The sequence below is a fragment of the Schistocerca americana genome, chromosome 4 (genome assembly GCF_021461395.2).
Source record: "Schistocerca americana isolate TAMUIC-IGC-003095 chromosome 4, iqSchAmer2.1, whole genome shotgun sequence".
Lineage (NCBI taxonomy): Eukaryota > Metazoa > Arthropoda > Insecta > Orthoptera > Acrididae > Schistocerca > Schistocerca americana.
The window spans coordinates 172,445,467-172,466,568 of record NC_060122.1 but is presented as its reverse complement, the minus strand read 5'-3'; the positions used below and the strand labels follow the sequence as shown (position 1 = coordinate 172,466,568).

Here is a 21,102-nt window from a genome sequence, read left to right as displayed (position 1 = left end):
AGAAACTGGACGGACAACTTCAGGCTGTTAATCCCATGTGTCTAACTACTCTATTAACAATAATAATAATAATAATAAGCAAAGGAGCACAAGGGTGTAAAGAGCAACTGATAATAGATGCAGAGGTGACATATCAAGCTAAAACTAAACAAAGGTCGCTACACTACGCATACATTGATTACCAAAAACTTTTGATAGTGTACCCCACTCATGGTTACTACAAATATTGGAAATATACAAAGTAGATCCTAAACTGATACAGTTTCTAAACATAGTAATGAAAAATTGAAAAACCACACTTAATATCCAAACAAATTCAAATAATATCACATTACAGCCGATACAGATTAAGCGTGGAATATACCAAGGAGACTCATTAAGTCCTTTCTGGTTCTGCCTTGCTCTGAACCCACTATCCAACATGCTAAATAATACAAATTATGAATATAATATTACTGGAACATACCAACACAAAATCACACATTTGCTACACATGGATGATCTAAAACTACTGGCAGCAACAACTCAACCGATTACTAAAGATAACAGAATTATTCAGCAATTATATAAATATGGCTTTTGGAACAGACAAATGTAAGAAAAATAGCATAGTCAAGGGAAAACACACTAAACAAGAAGATTACATATTGGATAACCACAGCGACTGCATAGAAGCGATGGAAAGAACAGATGCCTATAAATATCTAGGATACAGACAAAACATAGGAAAGATAATACAAATATTAAAGAAGAACTAAAAGAAAAATATAGACAAAGACTAACAAAAATACTGAAAACAGAATTGACAGCAAGAAACAAGACAAAAGCTATAAATACTTATGTTATACCAATATTGACCTACTCATTTGGAGTAGTGAAATGGAGTAACACAGACCTAGAAGCACTCAATACACTTACACGATCACAATGCCACAAATATAGAATACATCACATACATTCAGCAACAGAAAGATTCACATTAAGCAGAAAGGATGGAGGAAGGGGATTTATTGACATAAAAAACCTACATTATGGACAGGTAGACGATTTAAGAAAATTCTTTATAGAACAAGCAGAAACTGGCAAAATACACAAAGCAGTTAGTCGTGCTAGCTGTGTGGCGGCGCGTCTCGCGGAAGAGCTGAGTGTTCGTGTAGCGGGCAGCAAGAGCGGCAGCAGCAGCAGAGGTTCAAAAGCGCCTCCAGAAAGAGGAGAGGCGCTATGCTGCGTAGTTAATTAAAGCAGGTGCTGCTGCTGGGGCGCGCTCTCGGATTTCAGAAGGCGCAGCACCGCGAGCGTAGCAGAGAGGCGCCGCGCTGAAAGCCGACGCGCCGCGGCCCGAAAAATAAATGCCGGCCGGGTGTGGTGCAGCAGGTCTGCGGTAATCGCGCGGGGCAGCCACTCGCCTCCCGCAGGGGCCGTTCCGGCGCGGGATAACCGCGGAACGGCGGGGCCGCGCCGTTCGGGGAAAAGGCGGGCCACGCAGCCGCCGCCGCCGCCTCTGTCGTTGTCTCGAAGCACCTCGCCTAACGAACCGGTGCTCCCTTAAAAGATTAAACTGCCGGAACTGGCGCAACAGTTCACTTTTGTGGCTATCGGACAAGAGCTCAACCCGCAAAAGGATACGCGTTACCTGCACTGACCCTCGCCCTCACATCTTGAAATGTACCTGAAATGTGAGGCTGACTCAGTAACACTTTTATTAGATTTTTATGTCACACACAGAACTGAGGCCAGAATCTTTTGGAAAATCTCGGATCTCGTGGTACAAATGTGTGGCTGTTGGATAATTCGTAGTGCAATGCTTGTACAGTCATTTACCGGAGTTTAGCGTGTTCTTATTTCTGTTGTGACAATACGTCCATTTTTTGCTAACATGGGTAACTTCCGAAGCGCAGCAGGGTTTACATCAGTCCACCTGAGTAATAGGACATTTAAATTCATCACATTCCCGCTTTGTGAAATTTTAGCATACTGCATGCATACTGAACTTTCTTTCTTTCTTTCACTGGCGCCATGTTCCGGGCTGACGCAGGGTCGGCATTGTTAGGAACGGATTTGGCAATATTAGAGGAAGGGGGTGGTCGGATACCCTTCCTGCCGCCACCCCTTACCCCCCAGGACGGAATTAGTGTACCCCTACTGTCTGCGTCGAGTGTAATTCATGGAATAGTGCGAGCGTGTTCAGATGTCCGCGAGTCGTGTAAATGAGGCGGAACGTGGGGACCAGCCAGGTATTCACCTAGCGGGATGTGGAAAACTGCCTAAAAACCGCATCCAGGCTGGCCGGCACGCTGACCGACGACGATAATCCGCCCGGCGGATTCTATCCGGGGCCGGCGCGCCTACCCGAGTCCAGGAAGCAGCGCATTAGAGCTCTCGGCTAACCTGGCGTGTGCATACATACTGAACTGTTTTTGTTTAAATATTTCGCTTGTAGTGATTCATTGTACCATGTGTTTCGTGCACGGATGTTGTGTGCGTAATGGTGAGCAAATTATATTGCATATTGTCTTATTTACAGATTCTGAGGTGTACTCGCGATCCTTTATCACCACTTAAAAATTCCGATATCCTTACTGCTCAGCTGCACCTTGCAGTCGGTATCGAGCTGTCTCACACAATTTCTTCAAATTTCTGCCTTCTTCAAGGTTATCGGTTTTTCTGAACTATTATTGCACTCAACATACACATTTCAAATTTCCTATGAATGGTATGCTCCGTCTACTTTCTTTTCATGTCTCAACAAGCCAGAGAGTAAGTGAGCAGTTGAAATTGCAGAGAAAGCTCGCAATTTAGATGCGGTGTGACTGCTTTGTGTCTTTAGAGCTCAGATTTCTAAATACAAAGGCTAGGATAACACATAGGACCCAGAATGTCCGCTGCTCGTAACTTAGCTACAACCTGAGTTAGTCAAATCTTATTGTTAGCTAACGTGATTATGTAGACATAGTGCATTCCTGGAATTCATTGAAGTGTCAACTTACGCCTTTTGGCAAAATAAGTTACTCCTATGCTACGCTTCTTCTATGCCTTAAAAAATGGTGCAGCCAGATAACGTTATTATTGACTTCGTAGGTATAAATCTCGTATAGAAGAGGACACTTTATTCAGTCACGTTTCAGGAAACACATTTGCATGTAGTCCGAAGTTGAAAACAAGAGAAGAGACTAACAACTAGTACACTCGTCATGATTGAAAGGGATTAGCTCGCTGTCTACATTTCAATATATTCGTGCAACACTATCATTGAATCTTCTAAGGTAAAAAATTTTATTTCCTTCAAAAGATTTCATAATCAATTCATTCCTTCGCGTGGACCTGTAAGTCATCTAACGTACTTTTGGAACGGAATATTTCTCACTCAATTACATGACTGTCATTTCAAGCAATCTGACTTTCCCTATGGTTTCCTTCATATTACTTTCATCCTATGTATGTTTAGACCTCTCCCCTTGGCCTGGGAAATGGGCATAGAACAAACTGCTTCGGGAGCGATAGTGCAGGTCTTTCTGGATTTCGTTACAAACTTCTGGTGTTGCAACTTTCCAATACACAGGTTGTTTCTAGTTGAAATTCAGTTACCAAAATACTAAAAAAAAAAAAAAAAAAAAAAAAAACACTGCTCAGAATGACGTCAAATTTGAACGGAAAGTTTTCCATAACATTCCGTTCGAATTTGTGCAAGGGGCAGACGTTATGGAAATTGAATATATTTAAAAATTTTGTCATTAGATAGTGCTGTAAGCGCGAGAACATGCAAAAGAAGTAGCGTATCTGACTATTTCTCAGTTCGCGTGTGAGACTCCCGGCGTGAGTGGATCAATACAGGATCACGCACGACTGGTAGACCTCATTTAGAGGAAACAGTGTCGGTGCGCTAATAGCTCTGCAGAAGTTCCGGACATTCAAGGGCGTGAGAAAAGGCGTTGGTCCGATGTCTGTTAAGGGTCTCAAGAAAATGAGAACGAAATTCCAAAAGACAAGTTCATTTGAAGTGCACTGTGTCAGAGGGAGGAAAACAATTGACCGAACGTCATTAGAAGATGTGGCCACAGCATTGCAGAAGTGGTCGATCGGTGGTGTGCAAATATACAGAGCATGGTGAGCAGCCAGAACTTTGGACATGCCTCTGCGTACGATGAATAAAATTTTTATGGAACATCTTTCATTGTTAGGAATACAAAATCACCCATGCTGAACTGCTTTAAGAAAAACGTTTGCTCTAGAATTTCTTGCTCACGTGTAAGTGTACAATGAATGGCCACGGAAAATTCTGTGGACAGACAAAGTCCATTAGCATCTCTAAGGATATGTCAATACTCAGAATTACTGAGTATGGACAACTGAAAATCCGCTCGCACATCAACCCATACAATTTCATTCTGCAAAGGTAACTGTGTGATGCCGGTTGACGGTATTTCTACGCTATATTTTTGCTCACTAATGTTATTCCAACCCTTCAACAGCATTTATATGTGGCTAGAGTAAGTTTCATGCATGATAACGCTCCTGCATAGTCAGTGGAGCCGCTGCAGAGGCTTTTTTTTTTTGGAAATGTTAGAATTATCAGCCGTCATTTCCCTTCAACCTGGTCATCCAGATCACCTGATCTTAATCCATATTACTTATGGCTGTTGGGCTATCCGAAAGATGCTGTGTTCAGTGTTCCGGTTACAAACGTAGCTGAATTGAAGGCGCGCAGACTGAACATGTTTCGTGCCAGTCTCACTTCAGTTAGAACAGGATATTATGGTTGCTTTTTATGTGATTTTTGGTCTCAGAACAGTTGTACGACCTTGCCGAGATGGATGTACATACTAACATGCCTGGATAATGACAGGAATCAGACGAAATACACTCTCCAAGAAGCATTCATAATTGTACACCTTGCCAATTGCACATTTACATAGAAGTTGTTATGCAAAATCATTACAGTTATAACGACACGTACTACAATATAACTTCAGCATATAGAAGCATCAATCAAACTGAGGGTGCTGTTTACGGACCCTTAGAGCTAACCTCCACTTACGCCATACTGAATGATCAACGTCCTCTATTTCTATTATACATCTATGAAAAAGTGGATTATGGTAAGATTTATGTGCAAGAATAAAGTGAATTCAAATAACGTTTATTATTTGAATTCATTTTAAGTATTATGCATAAATTTTATCTTAACCCACTTTTAACATACAGCAGTCTGTTTGATAGATGACTGCACAGGCCAAAATTATTTTTAATATGTGTCCTTACAATGGTATGTGACTGTGCAGTTGGCATGTTGTACACTGTGACATGTTCCTTCGTTGTGTGCCTTATCAATGTCTGGTTCTTGTATTATTTTTGTATTTACAGCACTGGCGAAAACTCCGCTGCTAGCTGAAATCAAGATCTGTGATAAAATATAGATGATATTACAAACGACGCTGACTTTCTTTCTGTGCTGGAGTACATCACAGTCGTTGGGTGCAATTATTCCCATGGAATCAAACCTGATGGAAATACACTGAGTGGTAACGAATTCTCTCTTATTTTTTCAACCTTGATGAGCCGTGTTGCGGCTCACGTTGGTGCCGTTGGTAGGTTGGCATCGTGTTATAGAGAAAGTGGCGTCTCGGTTTCTACTCTTGTTTATTGGCGTCATTACGTTTGCTGGCGTTGTCTGTCCGTGAGTGGCAGCAGCAGCGGCTATCGATATCTAGTACTCTAGTACTATCTTTGGAAGGGTCTCAGATGTTTTCCGGGTCGGAGTGTGTCGGTAGTTCGGTTGGGACGGAGCAGCAGTGAGGTCCGGCAGCGCAAGGTTCAAATGGTTCAAATGGCTCTGAGCACTATGGGACTTAACTGCTGTGGTCATCAGTCCCCTAGAACTTAGAACTACTTAAACCTAACTAACCTAAAGACATCACACACATCCATGCCCGAGACAGGATTCGAACCAGCGACCGTAGCAGCAGCGCGGTTCCGGACTGAAGCGCCTAGAACCGCTCGGCCACAACGGCCGGCGGCAGCGCAAGGACACGCGGGGACCACGGGCAGCACGCAGGCACTGCCGGATCGAGAGGCTGTAGTTGCGAGGGCCACGACATCGCTCTCCACCGGACCCAGGACGTTTGAGTTGAGTGAACATTTACCCAGTAGCGAATCCTCCACTATTTTGAGATCGCGCCATTTGCTCGCGCGTTGCTGCTCGCAGGATCGCTGAGACGAAGAGCAACGAGTGGAGTGTTTGGAGTAGGCGAAAGTAATTAGCCGTCCTCCACTTCCTGTTATTAATCGTTGAATTCCTTTTGTTTATTGATGAAGTTCAACTAGCGGTATTTTTCTGCCTAGTGGCTGCTAACGCCCTAGTTACTTGCCCTGGAGGTTAGCGTATCTTCGCGGCAGTGTACCTTTCCTCGTCTTGCCGCTGCTGTCTCGTAAGGCGTGTAGTTCGACAGCCTACTTGATTGTGGTTCGTATATGTTGTTTCCTTTGGACTACTTTGGTCGTAGTGGTTCCTTCTGCTTCTGGATGTTCTAAACGCAGGACTCAGAAGATGCAGTACTGTCCGCCGGTTCCACCTTGCTTGGGTTATTACATCGTTGTGTTGGTTATCAGACGTTAGGTAGATGTTGGAAGAGTGTTGGCCTGCGTTTAAACTGTCACTAGTTTGAGTTGTCATACGGTTAAGTAAATACAACTTTTGATTGCCTGTCTCATCGTTTACGAAGTCGAACGACTTTCCAAGGTTGATTCTTGGAGCACTGTCTGAGGCCCACTTCTCTCTTGATTTGGCCAGATTGTGATGATTGTTTTTTTTCCTTTTTTTAAAAAAAATAATATGAATTACTGCTATTGGTGCCTTCAGCCGACAAATAATTTGAATTTCTTGTCAATAAGGCCTTCAGCCGTTAATTCAACTAGTCTTAAGAATTTTAATTAGATATTGTCTCTAAATAGTGAAAATCTGATGAGTGTCCTTTTTTATAATATTTTAATATCGCTTGGATAGTTTAATTCGTTCTTAAGGATTTTCTGTCGAGGCCTTCAGCCGACAAATTGTTTTTTGAGTTATTATTATTGGGGCCTTCAGCCGACAAATAATTTGAATTTCTTGTCAATAAGGCCTTCAGCCGTGACTGCAATCTGTCTTAAGAATTTTTGATTAGATATTATCTCTCAATAGTGAAAATTTGACGATTGTCCCTTTTTATATAATATTTTAGTATCTCTTGGAGAAGTTATCCCGTTCTTAAGAATTGCTATCCAGGCCTTCAGGCGTCAAATTGTTCTTTGAGTTATTACTAATGGGGCCTTCACCCGACAAACAAGTTGAATTTCTGATCAATAAGGCCTTCAGACGTGAGTGCAACTTGCTTAGGAAATTTTGTATTGGACATTGTGCCTTAAAAGTCAAATTTGATAATTGTTCCTAATTGGCTACCTTATTAGCAATTGTTTTCAAAGTAAAGTGTACGAGACTAAATGGAAAAAAAAAAAATTGAGCAACCAACGGTAACTGAATACGGCCCCGTCAACACTGAATCCTGCCTTTCCTTAAGTACCACGTCTCACTTGGTTAATAGATAACACTGATTTAATTGGTATACCACGTCAATAAATAACATCATTTCAAAGTCAGGTGAATGTGACATTTCAGCAAACGTAGCTCCACTTGTCACGTCTGCTTCTGAACAAAGTGTTGTACTCGTATGCAAGCTAAGGATGTAGGTAACCATAAAGAAATCAACAGCAGTGAGTACAATTCGATTTCGGCAGGGCAGTAGTGCGGACCGCACTCGGCCGCCCACGCCGCTGCGGGCGTGGAGTGTTTGTTTACTTCCCCGTCACCGCGCTTCTCAGTCGACCAAGCTATAACGCCCAACTCTTACGGGAAGAACACTCTTAAGTTCACCTAAAATAAAATGAAATGAGCGTTTGGCGTCATTGACCGGGAGGCCCCTTACGGGGCAGGTCCGGCCGCCTTGGTGCAGGTCTTATTACATTCGACGCCACATTGGGCGACATGGGTCGCGCGCTGGATGGGGATGAAATGATGATGAACACAACACAGTACCCAGTCCCTGAGCGGAGAAAATCTCCGACCCAGCCAGGAATCGAACCCGGGACCCTTAGGACGGCAGTCCGTCACTCTGACCATTTTGTTGTTGTTGTTGTTGGTCTCATTTTGTTCTATGTTGTTTGTTGTATTTATTCGTGGCGGGCGTCCGATGACACCCGTTCAGATTGTTCGTTGATCTGTTCACTCAGTTTTTTATTACAGAGGGTAGCTAAACCCTCTGACCAAACACGCTGAGCTACCGTGCCGGCGACCATTCAGCTACAGTGGCGGACACATCTCAAATGAATACGCACGACCCAAAGCACTGGCCGTCGAACCGCTTCCTACGCGAAGATTTGAAAGTCCCCCGTGACGTTCTCATAGGCATACACCTATCGATCACTAGCAGCGTCGTTCATATTAATATGACTTCCGACGCTGCCTGCAAAGAGATTATTCAAAGGACGCGACATGGACTAAAATTTCGACACTCCGACGGCAGCGTCGGGCCTGGGGATGTCGACCATGCAGGACTTGGCCTTCGAACTATCCGTGTATTCGAACTGCCGTTCGAGGAGAATGAAGATGAAGTCATCGTGGCGCTTAGCCCATACGGAATAGTTCAGAGTCACGTAGCCGAGACATGGGCACAGTTTACGACATATTCGATGCTTAATGGTGTGAGACAAGTCCGAACAGATCTCAAACGGCACGTTCCATCGTACATTTCTATCGGCGGCTGCCGTGCGGTGGTCATTTACGACGGACAACCTCGAACACGTTCCAGTAGTGGAAAAGAAGTCATTTCCGTAACAAATGCCTGCAACGCCACATCACACAAATACGGCACGACGATACGAACACCGACCGAACCACAACCGCCCTTCCAATCACCTATGCGGCGACGCTGCACGTCCAGCCCTCACAAGATGCAGTTCATGAGCGTCTCTCTGGACCGATACACCCGGAGGCGTCCCAGCACCTTGCCACCGGCAGTGACGCCCGCGAACATGACTTACAGTCGGACACCCCAGCGCTAGACGATCACAAGGATACTAGCGAGAATGTTATGGAGACTGAAGACCGCATCATAGCACCCGTGGCTTTTGTACCGGAACGACGTGAATCTCTTCCTTCCTCAGACACCGAAACAGATTGCCGGAAGCAAAAGTCACCCAAACGACGAAAAAGACGCCGCAAGACATCACAATCGACCACTGAATCCCTCCGCAGGACTAAGAGATGGCACATAACTCTGACGGAGTACACAATAGCCGTCCAACAGTGATCGCGAGCAAGCGCCGGGCCAGAAGCCGACGCAATTGAGCCGACTCGGCCAGCGCTGCCAACTCTCATCGATATTAAAACTGACGGACATTTTTCATGGGCGGATGACACGGATTTCCCACCTCTACCTGATGCGGAAATGAGATCTGTTCCTCCGTTAGAGCAACACTTAAATGGGAGATGTTTCTATCACGACTCCTGCGACTTGTATGGAATTCCAGAATCCACCACGCCAATCTTCACCAGCTACGAATTTATCGACAGCACGGATCCCCCATCAGGCTTACCGAATAGCTACTATCAATACTAATGAAATGAAATGTCGTGTGGCTAGGGCCTCCCGTCGGGTAGACCGTTCGCCTGGTGCAGGTCTTTCGATTTGACGCCACTTCGGCGACCTGCGCGTCGATGGGGATGAAATGATGATGATTACGACAACACAACACCCAGTCCCTGAGCAGAGAAAATCTCCGACCCAGCCGGGAATCGAACCCGGGCCCTTAGGATTGACAGTCTGTCACGCTGACCACTCAGCTACCGAGGGCGGACATCAATACTAATAATATCGGCTTTTGCGTTAAACTTCAACTGCTCCGTGACTCGCTAACAGCAGCGGTCATCGACATCGCCCTGTTACAAGAACTGAGGACAGAAACTTGGTCCAGGTGTTATGGTTACGAGACGTACGCCGCCCCGGCAGCTATGGAACACAAGCGCAGTCATCCTCCTACGAGAAAGAATTGCAGTTTCCTATGTCGCATATCTCCCAGCGGCCCGAGGGGTGGCCATAACAGTTGAAGGAATCAACATCATAAATCTCTATGCCCCATTGGGCACTGGTAAACGGAGGCATCGCTCCTAGTTCTACCCAGAAGATATCACGCCTTTATTCCTCGGCAGATACGATTATCTCATCGTAGGGGGAGATTTCAACTGTGTTCTCGAGCGTACAGACCGATACCACATGTCCGGAACTTCGCTTCCTCGTCCGCCGCCTTCGTCTCCTCTACACTTGAAGAGTGGTACACGGCGAACGCCCGGGACTTACACACATCATGAACCACTCTGCCAGCCGACTCTGCAGAACATACATCTCTGACGCTCTAACATCCGTTCTCCTCGACGCGGAACGTTGGCCGTCTGCCTTTTCGGATCATGACATCTACACCTGTACCATGAACCTATGTAGGCAACCTATATGGCGCAGTGCAGGACCTTGGAAACTCAACGTCACGCTACTGCGGGACCCTGAATGTCGACAACAGGTCACCGACACTTGGCACACTTGTGTTCAACGCATCATGCGTTACGAGACCACACTGCAGTGATGGTTACTGTGCGCTAAACCGGCCATTCGACGCACTTTGATACACTATGGCAAAGCCAGAGCATACACACACACACACACACACACACACACACACACACACACACACATTCACAAAACAGTTGAATGCAGAAAACTGAGAACGTTGGAAATATTTAGAAAAACAAATGAAACTCTGTATTAAAAAGATGGCAGTTACAGTGACGTGTAACGTAAACAGTGAACTGAAAGCTGTCCACCTGGTTGCCAGATGAGGAAAAGCAGTTTGCTTCAATGCAATGAATTAGAAGTTACCTGTAAGTACCTTTCCATCTCATAAAAAACGTTGAGGAACCGTTTTTAAATCTATAATCTAGATGTGAAACCATAACCTATGTGTAAAAATGGACAAATCATGTAATATTTCAGGACACCCACTGAAGATGATGCCTTGTAAAAAAGGCGAAACGCATCTGGGTGCATAAGTAAAAATAAAAATTTCGATGTGCAGCATGCAAAAAAGACATTTTCCTTGAGACAACTGCAATTTATATAGAGCTGCTGCGAAAATGGCCACTACAAGAACCATGTTATATAAGCCCTGCCAGGCATTTCCAGTTGGCCTCTACCACAGATTCAGAAGACTACATCTCAACATCCATAAAACCATGCAACACCTAAAGTTCAACAATGTCTGTCAATCCAATAACCTTGTACCTAGCTACATCAATGTAAAGATTAAAAACAGTTCATCTAGTGCTGCAAAAGCGAAAGAAACGGTCAGAAAGTTTGGCTGAAATACGAAATCAAAGCTCTACACTCGAAAAAACAAACTTTATCTCGAAAACTGTATAAAACACATGTACAACTTGCAAATAACATTAACAATCCTGCTGTTTTTTTTCTGATCTGGTCAAACTCATGAGACAACAAACACAACAAAGAAACAAACAATAAACAACCAAAACAGACACACCAACTTTATCCACGTTTGATGTATCTCACAGACACACAATTAAACAATGAAGAAAAAGAGCTCTTAGAAAAAGGACTGAAATATAACGGGAATACAATAGTAGATGAAGAGTACAGAGAAAACCCCATAAAACAATCAGAAGCTATTCTAAAGCGAGAGGAGAAAAGTGAAAACAGCAATGTAAACATTGGGCTAACAAGAGAATTGATAAAAAAAGAAATACATAAAATTATTACACATATACGAGGGCCGTTCAGAAAGTAACTTCCGGTTGATTTAAAAAAATACACCAAGTTAAATAAAAATATTTTAATATATACATCTTACAACTACATCTTTGCACTATTTTTCTACATAGTCTCCATAGCGATTGAGGCACTTATCGTATCTCTTCACAAGCTTTGAAATTCCTTCTGCATAAAAATCACCCGCTTGTGCCTGGAGCCAGCCTGTGACCGCATCTTTGAGCTCTTCGTCGTCATCAAACCGCTGTGACCTGAGCCATTTCTTCAAATGCATGAAGAGGTGATAATCACTTGGCGCCAGGTCTGGGCTGTAAGGTGGATGGTTGATAACGCCCCACTTGAAGGACTCAAGAAGGGCCGTTGTTCTGCGAGCAGAGTGAGGACGGGCGTTATCGTGCAAAAAAACGATACCGGAAGTCAGCATACCACGGCGTTTGTTCTGTATAGCCCGTCGTAACTTTTTTATTGTTTCACAGTACACGTCTTGATTAATGGTCGTACCACGTTCCATGAATTCAACCAACAACACCCCTTTGGCATCCCAAAACACCTTTGCCATCAGTTTTCTGGCAGAAAAATCTTGCGAGGCTTTTCTTGGTTTGGTAGGCGAATTTGAATGTGCCCACATCTTTGATTGTTCTTTTGTCTCAGGGTTCACGTACTTAATCCAGGTTTCGTCACCGGTCACGATTCTATTTAACAATGGTTCTCCTTCGTCCTCATAACGTGACGAAAGTCTAATGCAGAGGACATTCTTTGAGTTTTGTGGTGGTCGGTAAGAATTTTGGGCACCCATCGTCACAGAACTTACGGTAACCCAATCTTGCTGTCACTATCTCGTAGAAGAGAGTCTTAGAAATCTGTGGAAAACCAGTAGACAACTCCGACATTGAGAAACGTCGATTTTAACGAACTTTTGCATCAACTGTCTGAACGAGTTCGTCAGTCACCAATGATGGTCTACCACTCCTCTCTTCATCATGAACGTTTTCTCGTCCACTTTTAAATAAACGTACCCATTCACGGACAACTCCTTCACTCATAACTCTTGGTCCGTACACGGCACAAAGCTCACGATGAATAGCTGCTGCAGAATATCCTTTGGCTGTAAAAAACCTTATGACAGCACACACTTCACATTTGGCGGGGTTTTCTATTGCAGCACACATTTCAAACTGCCACAAAAACTAAACTAGCGCAGGTACGACGTTCACTCGACCACGGCTTGATGCCGACTGACCTGTTGAGTGCGTGAACGCTCAGATGGCGTCGCTACTCCCCCCACAACCCGCACTGTGACCAATCGGAGGTTACTTTCTGAACCGCTCTCGTATTTAAATATTTAGGTGAATGGATTGCAGAAAACTGTAATGAAAAGAAATCTGTCCGATCAAGAGTCAAGAAAACGGAGACGGCGTTTCAATTAACAAAAAGAGTCTCTCGTGGAACTGCAAAATACGACAATACACAACAGTAATTAAACCCGAAGCTCTCTACGCATCTGAGACAGAAAAACCTTCAACACAGAACACTAAAAGAGGAATCTGAAGTGAAAGAACGTAAAATAATTAGGAAAATCCTAGGACCAAGAACTAAAGATGGTGTGCATTACCCAAAACCCAATGCAGAAATGTTGTTGTTGTTGTGGTCTTCAGTCCTGAGACTGGTTTGATGCAGCCCTCCATGCTACTCTATCCTGTGCAAGCTTCTTCATCTCCCAGTACCTACTGCAACTTACATCCTTCTAAATCTGTTTAGTATATTCATCTCTTGGTCTCCCTCTACGATTTTTACCCTCCACGCTGCCCTCCAATACTAAATTGGTGATCCCTTGATGCCTGAGAACATGTCCTACCAACTGATCCCTATTTCTAGTCAGGTTGTGCCACAAACTTCTGTTCTCCCCAATCCTATTCAATACCTCCTCATTAGTTATAGATCTACCTATCTCATCTTCAGCATTCTTCTGTAGTACCACATTCCGAAAGCTTCTATTCTCTTCTTGTCCAAACTAGTTATTTATAAAAATATCTCCAAAATAACAGACACAATGCGCATGAGAAGAATCCAATTCATGGGGCATTTAGAAAGAATGGAGTCAAACAGGTTAACGCACAAAGCCCATACATTTTTAAAGAACAAAACTACAAGAGCGAACTGGTACAAACAGACGGAAAAAGACCTGAGAGAATTAGAGTCTCCAAATCTACATGATAGAAATGAAATCAGAAAAATCACAAACACACGGGGTTTTGTGGAAGAAGAGAGAAAAACTAACCGACATACGTGGTCTACGCAACTAAAGCTAGCCCATTCGTTGTTTATGAAGGAATACTGGGCGAAAAGGAAGGCCAACAAATGTTGATTACGTGTGGTCCTAAGTGATCCATCCGCGAAGAAGAAGAAGAAAGATTACACATACAAAAAAGTAGACTGACAAAAACAATAAAAACACAGAATCCGAAACACTTAGAAAGAAACTCCAAAATGAAAACCTCATTATTACTAAAGCAGACAAAGGAAATACAGTAGTTCTTATGCCCAAACAGCAATACATTGACAAACGCAAGAGTTCATTTCACACAATAACATTAAAAAATTGAAATCAGAACCATAAACAGATTTCAGACCAAGGTAAAGAATATATTAAAATGTAGACTACACACTGGATGACAGAGAAAAAGGTAAATTAATACAGAACAATCCTGCAGCACCCACCCTCCGATGCCAACCAATAATCCATAAAACAAATATCCCAGTAAGACCCATGGTAAGCTTCAAACAAACTTCCACTTACAAACTTACATGACACATGTTGAAACTACTAACAAAAACTTATAAAAAAGGGTTGACAGAGCTATAAGGAACACTTTACAGTTAATACAACTTATAAAATATAAAAATCCCAGACACAGCTACTCTACTCTCTTTTGACATAGAAAACATGTCCTCTAACATTCCAATAGCAGAAACAATAAATATCATAGAACAAAAGTTGAAGGACAACAGCCAGCTACCAGATGAACACATCAAAGAAATACACAAGTTGCTGGAACTGATAACTGAACAAAACTACTTTCATTTCAATAATGAAAACTATTTACAAGAAGATGGGTTACCAATGGGATTCCCAGTATTGAGTGCCCTAGCAAACATTTTAATAAACCATGTAGAAAACTTAATTTTCAAAAATTTTATCAAAAACAATTACAACATACTTTATTGGGTCAGATACATGGATGACATCCTTCGTTTAATAGATGAACCTCAGGCAAAAAGTGACCAGTTGCATACAGATATAAACACAATACACAGAAAGATAAGATTCAGAATGGAAAAAGAACACAACAACCAAACAAACTTTTTAGATATAACCATTAAAATAGCTTTGAAATCTACTGTAAACCTACAACAACTGACACAATCCTACATCAGACTTCTAACCACCCACACTCATAGCAACAATCAGCACTCAGATACATGCTTCGTAGACTCAACACAGTACCACTCAGCACAGAAAATTACCAGAAAGAGCTAGACATCATCAAACAAATAGCAACGAACAATGGGTACAAAAGGGATCTAGTCACCAAATTAACCAAAACAATTAAAAAAACAAATACAATCAGTAAACACAGTACATAAACACCCACAAACAACAGTACAACAAAACACTACACAAATAGGCACAAACAGTGACAGAACAATAACTACACATAGAATACACGAAAGAAGATCAAGATGGTACACAATGACATACAAGCACAAACTCACACATAAGATAACGAACATTGTCAAAAGACAAGGGATAAACATAGCATTCAAAACAGACAATTCAATTCCAAAAATAATAAAAACACAGATATCTCCCAAAAAGCAGGAATATACCAACTACAGTGCAACACATGTGGTGGAAGGTACATAGGACAAACCAGCAGAACATTTGACATGCGGTACAAAGAACATATCAGAGCATGGAAATAGGAACGAGCCACTCAACTTTATCATAACATTTGAAAGAAAATATCCACAAACCTACTACAAGAGAAAATGATATGAAAACAATTAGAATAAATAATGAAAGACAACTCCTAACATTACAGGAAAATTATCATATACACAAAACAAAGGCTGAAAAGAAACAACTACTAAATGACCAAGTAAATATGACCAACAGCTCACTGTTTACACTGATTGATTATATAATAGACAGAAATCGCAACAAATGAGAAAACATCTGATTCCTCTCCTAAGTATATACAGGAAATATAATAATAATAATAATGATTATTATTATTATTATTAAAAAAAGTAAGAAATATCTCTCCCCCTCTAATACACACACACACACACACACACACACACACACACACACACACACACACGCACTCAGCACTCATTCACAAAACAGTTGAATGCAGAAAACTAAGAACGTTGGTAACACTTAGAAAAACAAATGAAACTCTTTATTAAAAAGATGGCAGTTACAGTGATGTGTAACGTAAACATTGAACTAAAAGTGAACTGTGAGATGTCCACCTGGTTGCCAGATGAGAAAAAGCAGTTTGCTTAGATGCAATGAATTAGTAGTTACCTGAAAGTACCTTTCCATTTCATAAAAAAAACGTTAAGGAACTGTTTTTGAATCTAGAACCTAGATGTGAAACCATAGCCTATGTGTAAAAATGGACAAATCATATAATATTTCAGGACACCCACAGAAGATGCCTTGTAAAAAAGGCGGAACGACTCTGGATGCATAAATAAAAATAAAGATTTCGTTGTGCAGCATGCAAAAAAGGCATTTTCTTTGAAACAACTGGAATTTATATACAGCTGCTGCGAAAATGGCCACTACAAGAAACGTGTAATATTGTGTTATTTTATGAAGAACGAGTCTTTCATTTTCATACGCTAGAGAATTTTATTTTTTCTAAAAAATGAAAAAAAAGGAAAAAATGAAAGAAAAAAAGTTAGACGAACACTCGCTATAAGTGGGAAATTCAGGTCAAGTCCCAGTCCGACACAAATTTTAACTGTCGTCATTCAATTATACAGCTAATGGTTGTCCATATTCGCAACTGTGAATACATTTCAGGTATTTTTATAATGACCGTTTGTAACCAATACAATGCAAGTTAACTTACCGCTAGCGAGTTAGCAGCAATTTTCGGTTACGTGGAAGGCGTGTAAACCAAAGCAATTGCTTAGCAGATGAGCCAGATAACCACTAAAAATTTTAAATGTAAGCCGAGAGTTTTGTATGGCCACATGATATATCTCACCCATTAATCACACACTTCTATGTCCGACCCACACTGCGGCATGTCCTAACGACATTGCAGTATGTGCATCTGAGGCATTGACATCGAAAAGCAGTATTAAACCAGCACGGAAATATAGCTGTACGTCAAAATTCTCAAATCGTCCATACGTAGCTATCACTGTGCTTTATTTCGCACCGTTACCCTAACCTATGATTAGTAGAGTCTTGCTTATCTTGGATTAATTGACAAGATTAATAAAAGACACTATTTCGTAGTTCTTAAATATCTAACTGTAGTGCATGCCACAACTTAATATAACTTTAACAATATTTTAACATTTTTGCTATCGTTTTCAGTGATGTAAGATATTATTTACTGTAAGTGCTTTGTATGAGCGTTAGTATAATTCAGTATTTGCCATATGGAAGCTTGTAAGTCGTAAAAAGCAACATTTCTCACAAGACACGAAACATGTGTATGAACATATCGAAAAGGATCTACATTTGCATAAATTGATACCGAAGCATACAGAAACCACGGGAAGCAATGGAGCTCAAATAACAGGAATTTTGCAATCCATAGTACTTAAGAGTTAAGTTCGTAGCTCTCAGAAGCGTATTACACTAAACACGACAACAGTGTAGTTCCATTTGTATTGTGTACTTTGATGAGCTTCGTATATGAACTTTCACCTTTCGACAGATAGCTACAAGTGAAATTTTAAACTGAGAACAAATATAAATTTTCTCGTTTATTTCTCACTTTCATACGATGTTGATAATGCACAGATAGATATGAATAGTGCAGTAGTAAGACACTGGATTCTTATTCGTAAGAACAGAGGGTCAAATCCACATCCCACTATCCGGACTTCGGTTTCAGGTATTTTCACTAAAAAGCATAAGGCAAAAGGGATACGGCTGATTGTCTTCCCTAACTTTTCCTTACCCGAACTCTTTCTCTGTATACAACGCTGTGTTTGTTGACGGAACGTTGAACCATAAGTTTTCTTTTCTTAACTAATTCGTTTTTCCGTGGCCGAGCTTTAACAGGAAGCTATTAAGCACCTGGAAACTACAAAAAGATCACAGAAACGAAAGCACCCTCCCTTGTATTTTATTGTTGCAGTTTCGTTTTTTAGCTTTGCATCAAAACGGAGAGCGTTCGTAATATATCAGGTGCTGTTATTCTTATTCAAGGTTGAATTTGGATTCTACTTCATGTTGTCAATCTTTACAGTGGAAAACCTTCGCAACTGCTACTTTGCATGTGTAGCCTATTACAGATCCAACTAGTACACAATGACCTACGTTCGCTGAAAAAGTGTTGCTACGTAGGGGAAACATACCACCGTTCGGACCCTGGTCACATAATCTGGAGTTAGCCAATAGATTCGTGGATGTCATCTATTGTATCCTAAGGCTAGAGAAGTGGGCCAATTGATCACCGACCTCAGTATTCATAATGGAGTATTGCATGGTAGATTCACTGAGCAGACAAAACTCAGTTCTCCTGACTCGCTCAACATACGGTAGAACTGCGCACAAAACCAGTGCTATTTCATTACCCTACTTCCGTTGCAAAATAATATATCTGCATATTGCGACAGAGTTTGGCAGCCTAAAGGCGTCCCTGTTGACAGAAACTGACTGAAGAAGCATTTTCCATTTTTTTCCTTTTCCATGGCCGAGTTCAATGAAAATATTCTTTTGAGTTATTTTTTCCACATATTCAAGAACTCTGTTGTTACTGTCACTTGCACACTTAAAAAGTATATACGCATTTGCGTGATGATGTGGTACCTCCACAAACCGAATTTTATATATCGAAAGATACTACGTAAGATGTGCATTACAGTTACATCTCTAAGTACACTGAAGAGCCAAAGAAACTTCTACATCTGCTCAATACTGCGTAGGGTTCCCACGAGCAAGCAGAAGTGCCGCAACGCGACGTGGCATGGACTCGACTAATGTCTATTCTGGAGGGAATTGACTCCATGGAGCCGGCCGGAGTGGCCGTGCGGTTCTGGGCGCTACAGTCTAGAGCCGCGTGACCGCTACGGTCGCAGGTTCGAATCCTGCCTCGGGCATGGATGTGTGTGATGTCCTTAGGTTAGTTAGGTTTAAGTAGTTCTACGTTCTAGGGGACTGATGATCATAGCAGTTGTCCCATAGTGCTCAGAGCCATTTGAACCATTTTGACTCCATGAATCCTGCACGGTTATCCATAAATCCGTAAGAGTCGAAGGGGTGGTGACCTCTTCTGAACAGCACGTTGCAAGGCATCCCAGATATGCTCAATAATGTTCATGTCTAGGAAGTCTGGAGGCCAGCGGAAGTGTTCAAACTCAGAAGAGTGTTCCTGCAGCAGCTCTGTAGCAATTCTGGACGTGCGGTGTGTCGTATTGTCCTGCCGGAAATGCCGAAGTCCGTCGGAATGCACAGAGGACATGAATGGATGCAAGTGACCAGACAGGATGCTTACGTACTTGTCAACTGCCAGAGTGGTATCTAAATATATCAGGGGTCTCATATCACTCCACCTGTACACGCCTCACAGCACTATATGGCATCCACCAGCTTGAACAGTCACCTGCTGAAATGCAGGCTCCATGGATTCATAAGGCTGTCTCCATACCCGTACACGTCCATCCGTTCGATGCAATATGAAACGAGACTCGTCCGACCAGGCAACATGTTTCCAGTCATCAGCAGTCGAATGTCGGTGTTGATGGGACCAGGAGAGTTTCAAACGGCTCTGAGCACTATGGCACTTAACATCTGAGGTCATTAGTCCCCTAGAACTTAGAACTACTTAAACCTAACTAACCTAAGGACATCACACACATCCATGCCCGAGGCACGATTCGAACCTGCGACCGTAGCAGACACGCGGTTCCGGACTGAAGCGCCTAGAACCGCTCGGCCGCCGCGGCCGGCACCAGGAGAGGCGTAAAGCTTTGTGTCCTGCAGTCATCAAGGGTACACGAGTGGGCCATCGGCTCCGAAAGCCCATATCGATGACGTTTCGTTGAATGGTTCGCACGCTGACACTTGTTGATGGCCCAGCATTGAAATGTGCAGCAATTTGCGCAAGGATTGCACTTCCCTGGCGTAACGGCCGTAGCGATGTCGGAGATTTGATGTTTCACCGGATTCCTGATATTCACGGTATACTCGTGAAATGGTCGTACGGGGAAATCCTCATTTCATCGCTACCTCGGTGTTGCTGTATCCTATTGCTCGTCCGCGAACTATATCACCACGTTCAAACTCACTTAACTCTTGAAATCCTGGCACTGTAGCAGCAGTAACCGATCTAACAACTGCGCTCGACACTTGTTGTCTTATAAAGGTTTTTCCGACCACAGCGTCGTATTCTGCCTGTTTGTATATCTCTATATTTCATGGGCATACCTGTACCAGTGTCTTTGGCGCTTTAGTGTACGTGCTTTAATCAAGCTCATCTTTTACTCTATTATTTGAGCACAAATTTTACAAATCAGATTTAGAAGGAGACGTCATAAGCTGTCACGAAGCTATCAAAAGTTGTCACGGAGCTGCGATTTTTGGCAAAATGTTTCAAAAATATCAGAGATGGAATCTTTTTAAAACAGAAATTCACATTAATTAAAAAGACACCTGGAGGTTGAGATAGAGATGGGCGTTGCTGGAGCTAAAATTAGCGACAGAGATAGTCTCAAAAGGATAGTGGAAAATTATCAGCGTTCCTGTGTCAGAATTAACACTCAGAAGAGGATCTTTACCAGGAGCGCTAAAGAAAGAGATGGTAGATGGTCTCAAGAGATACTGACAAGATCACAAAGTCGATCGACGTAGGTGATATAAGCACTGAAAGTGGGATTGGTTGAACGCACAGTCCACAGAGGCAAAAGTGGAAATAAGAAAAGAATGAATGTTGACACAAACCTGACAGAATCTTCCTGTTGTTTGAAGTATGTAAGCTCC

At 42.3% G+C, this 21,102-nt stretch overlaps 1 protein-coding gene across 1 annotated transcript in view; it reads right to left on the bottom strand.

The window, feature by feature from the left end:
- Positions 1-1,274: 1,274 nt before the first annotated feature.
- Positions 1,275-21,102, bottom strand: part of LOC124613333 (piggyBac transposable element-derived protein 4-like) — an 89,258-nt gene continuing 69,430 nt past the window's right edge. Inside the window, exon 2 of the mRNA XM_047142029.1 lies at positions 1,275-1,526. Coding sequence (XP_046997985.1) covers positions 1,275-1,526 — 252 coding nt within the window. The remainder of the gene's footprint in view (positions 1,527-21,102) is intronic.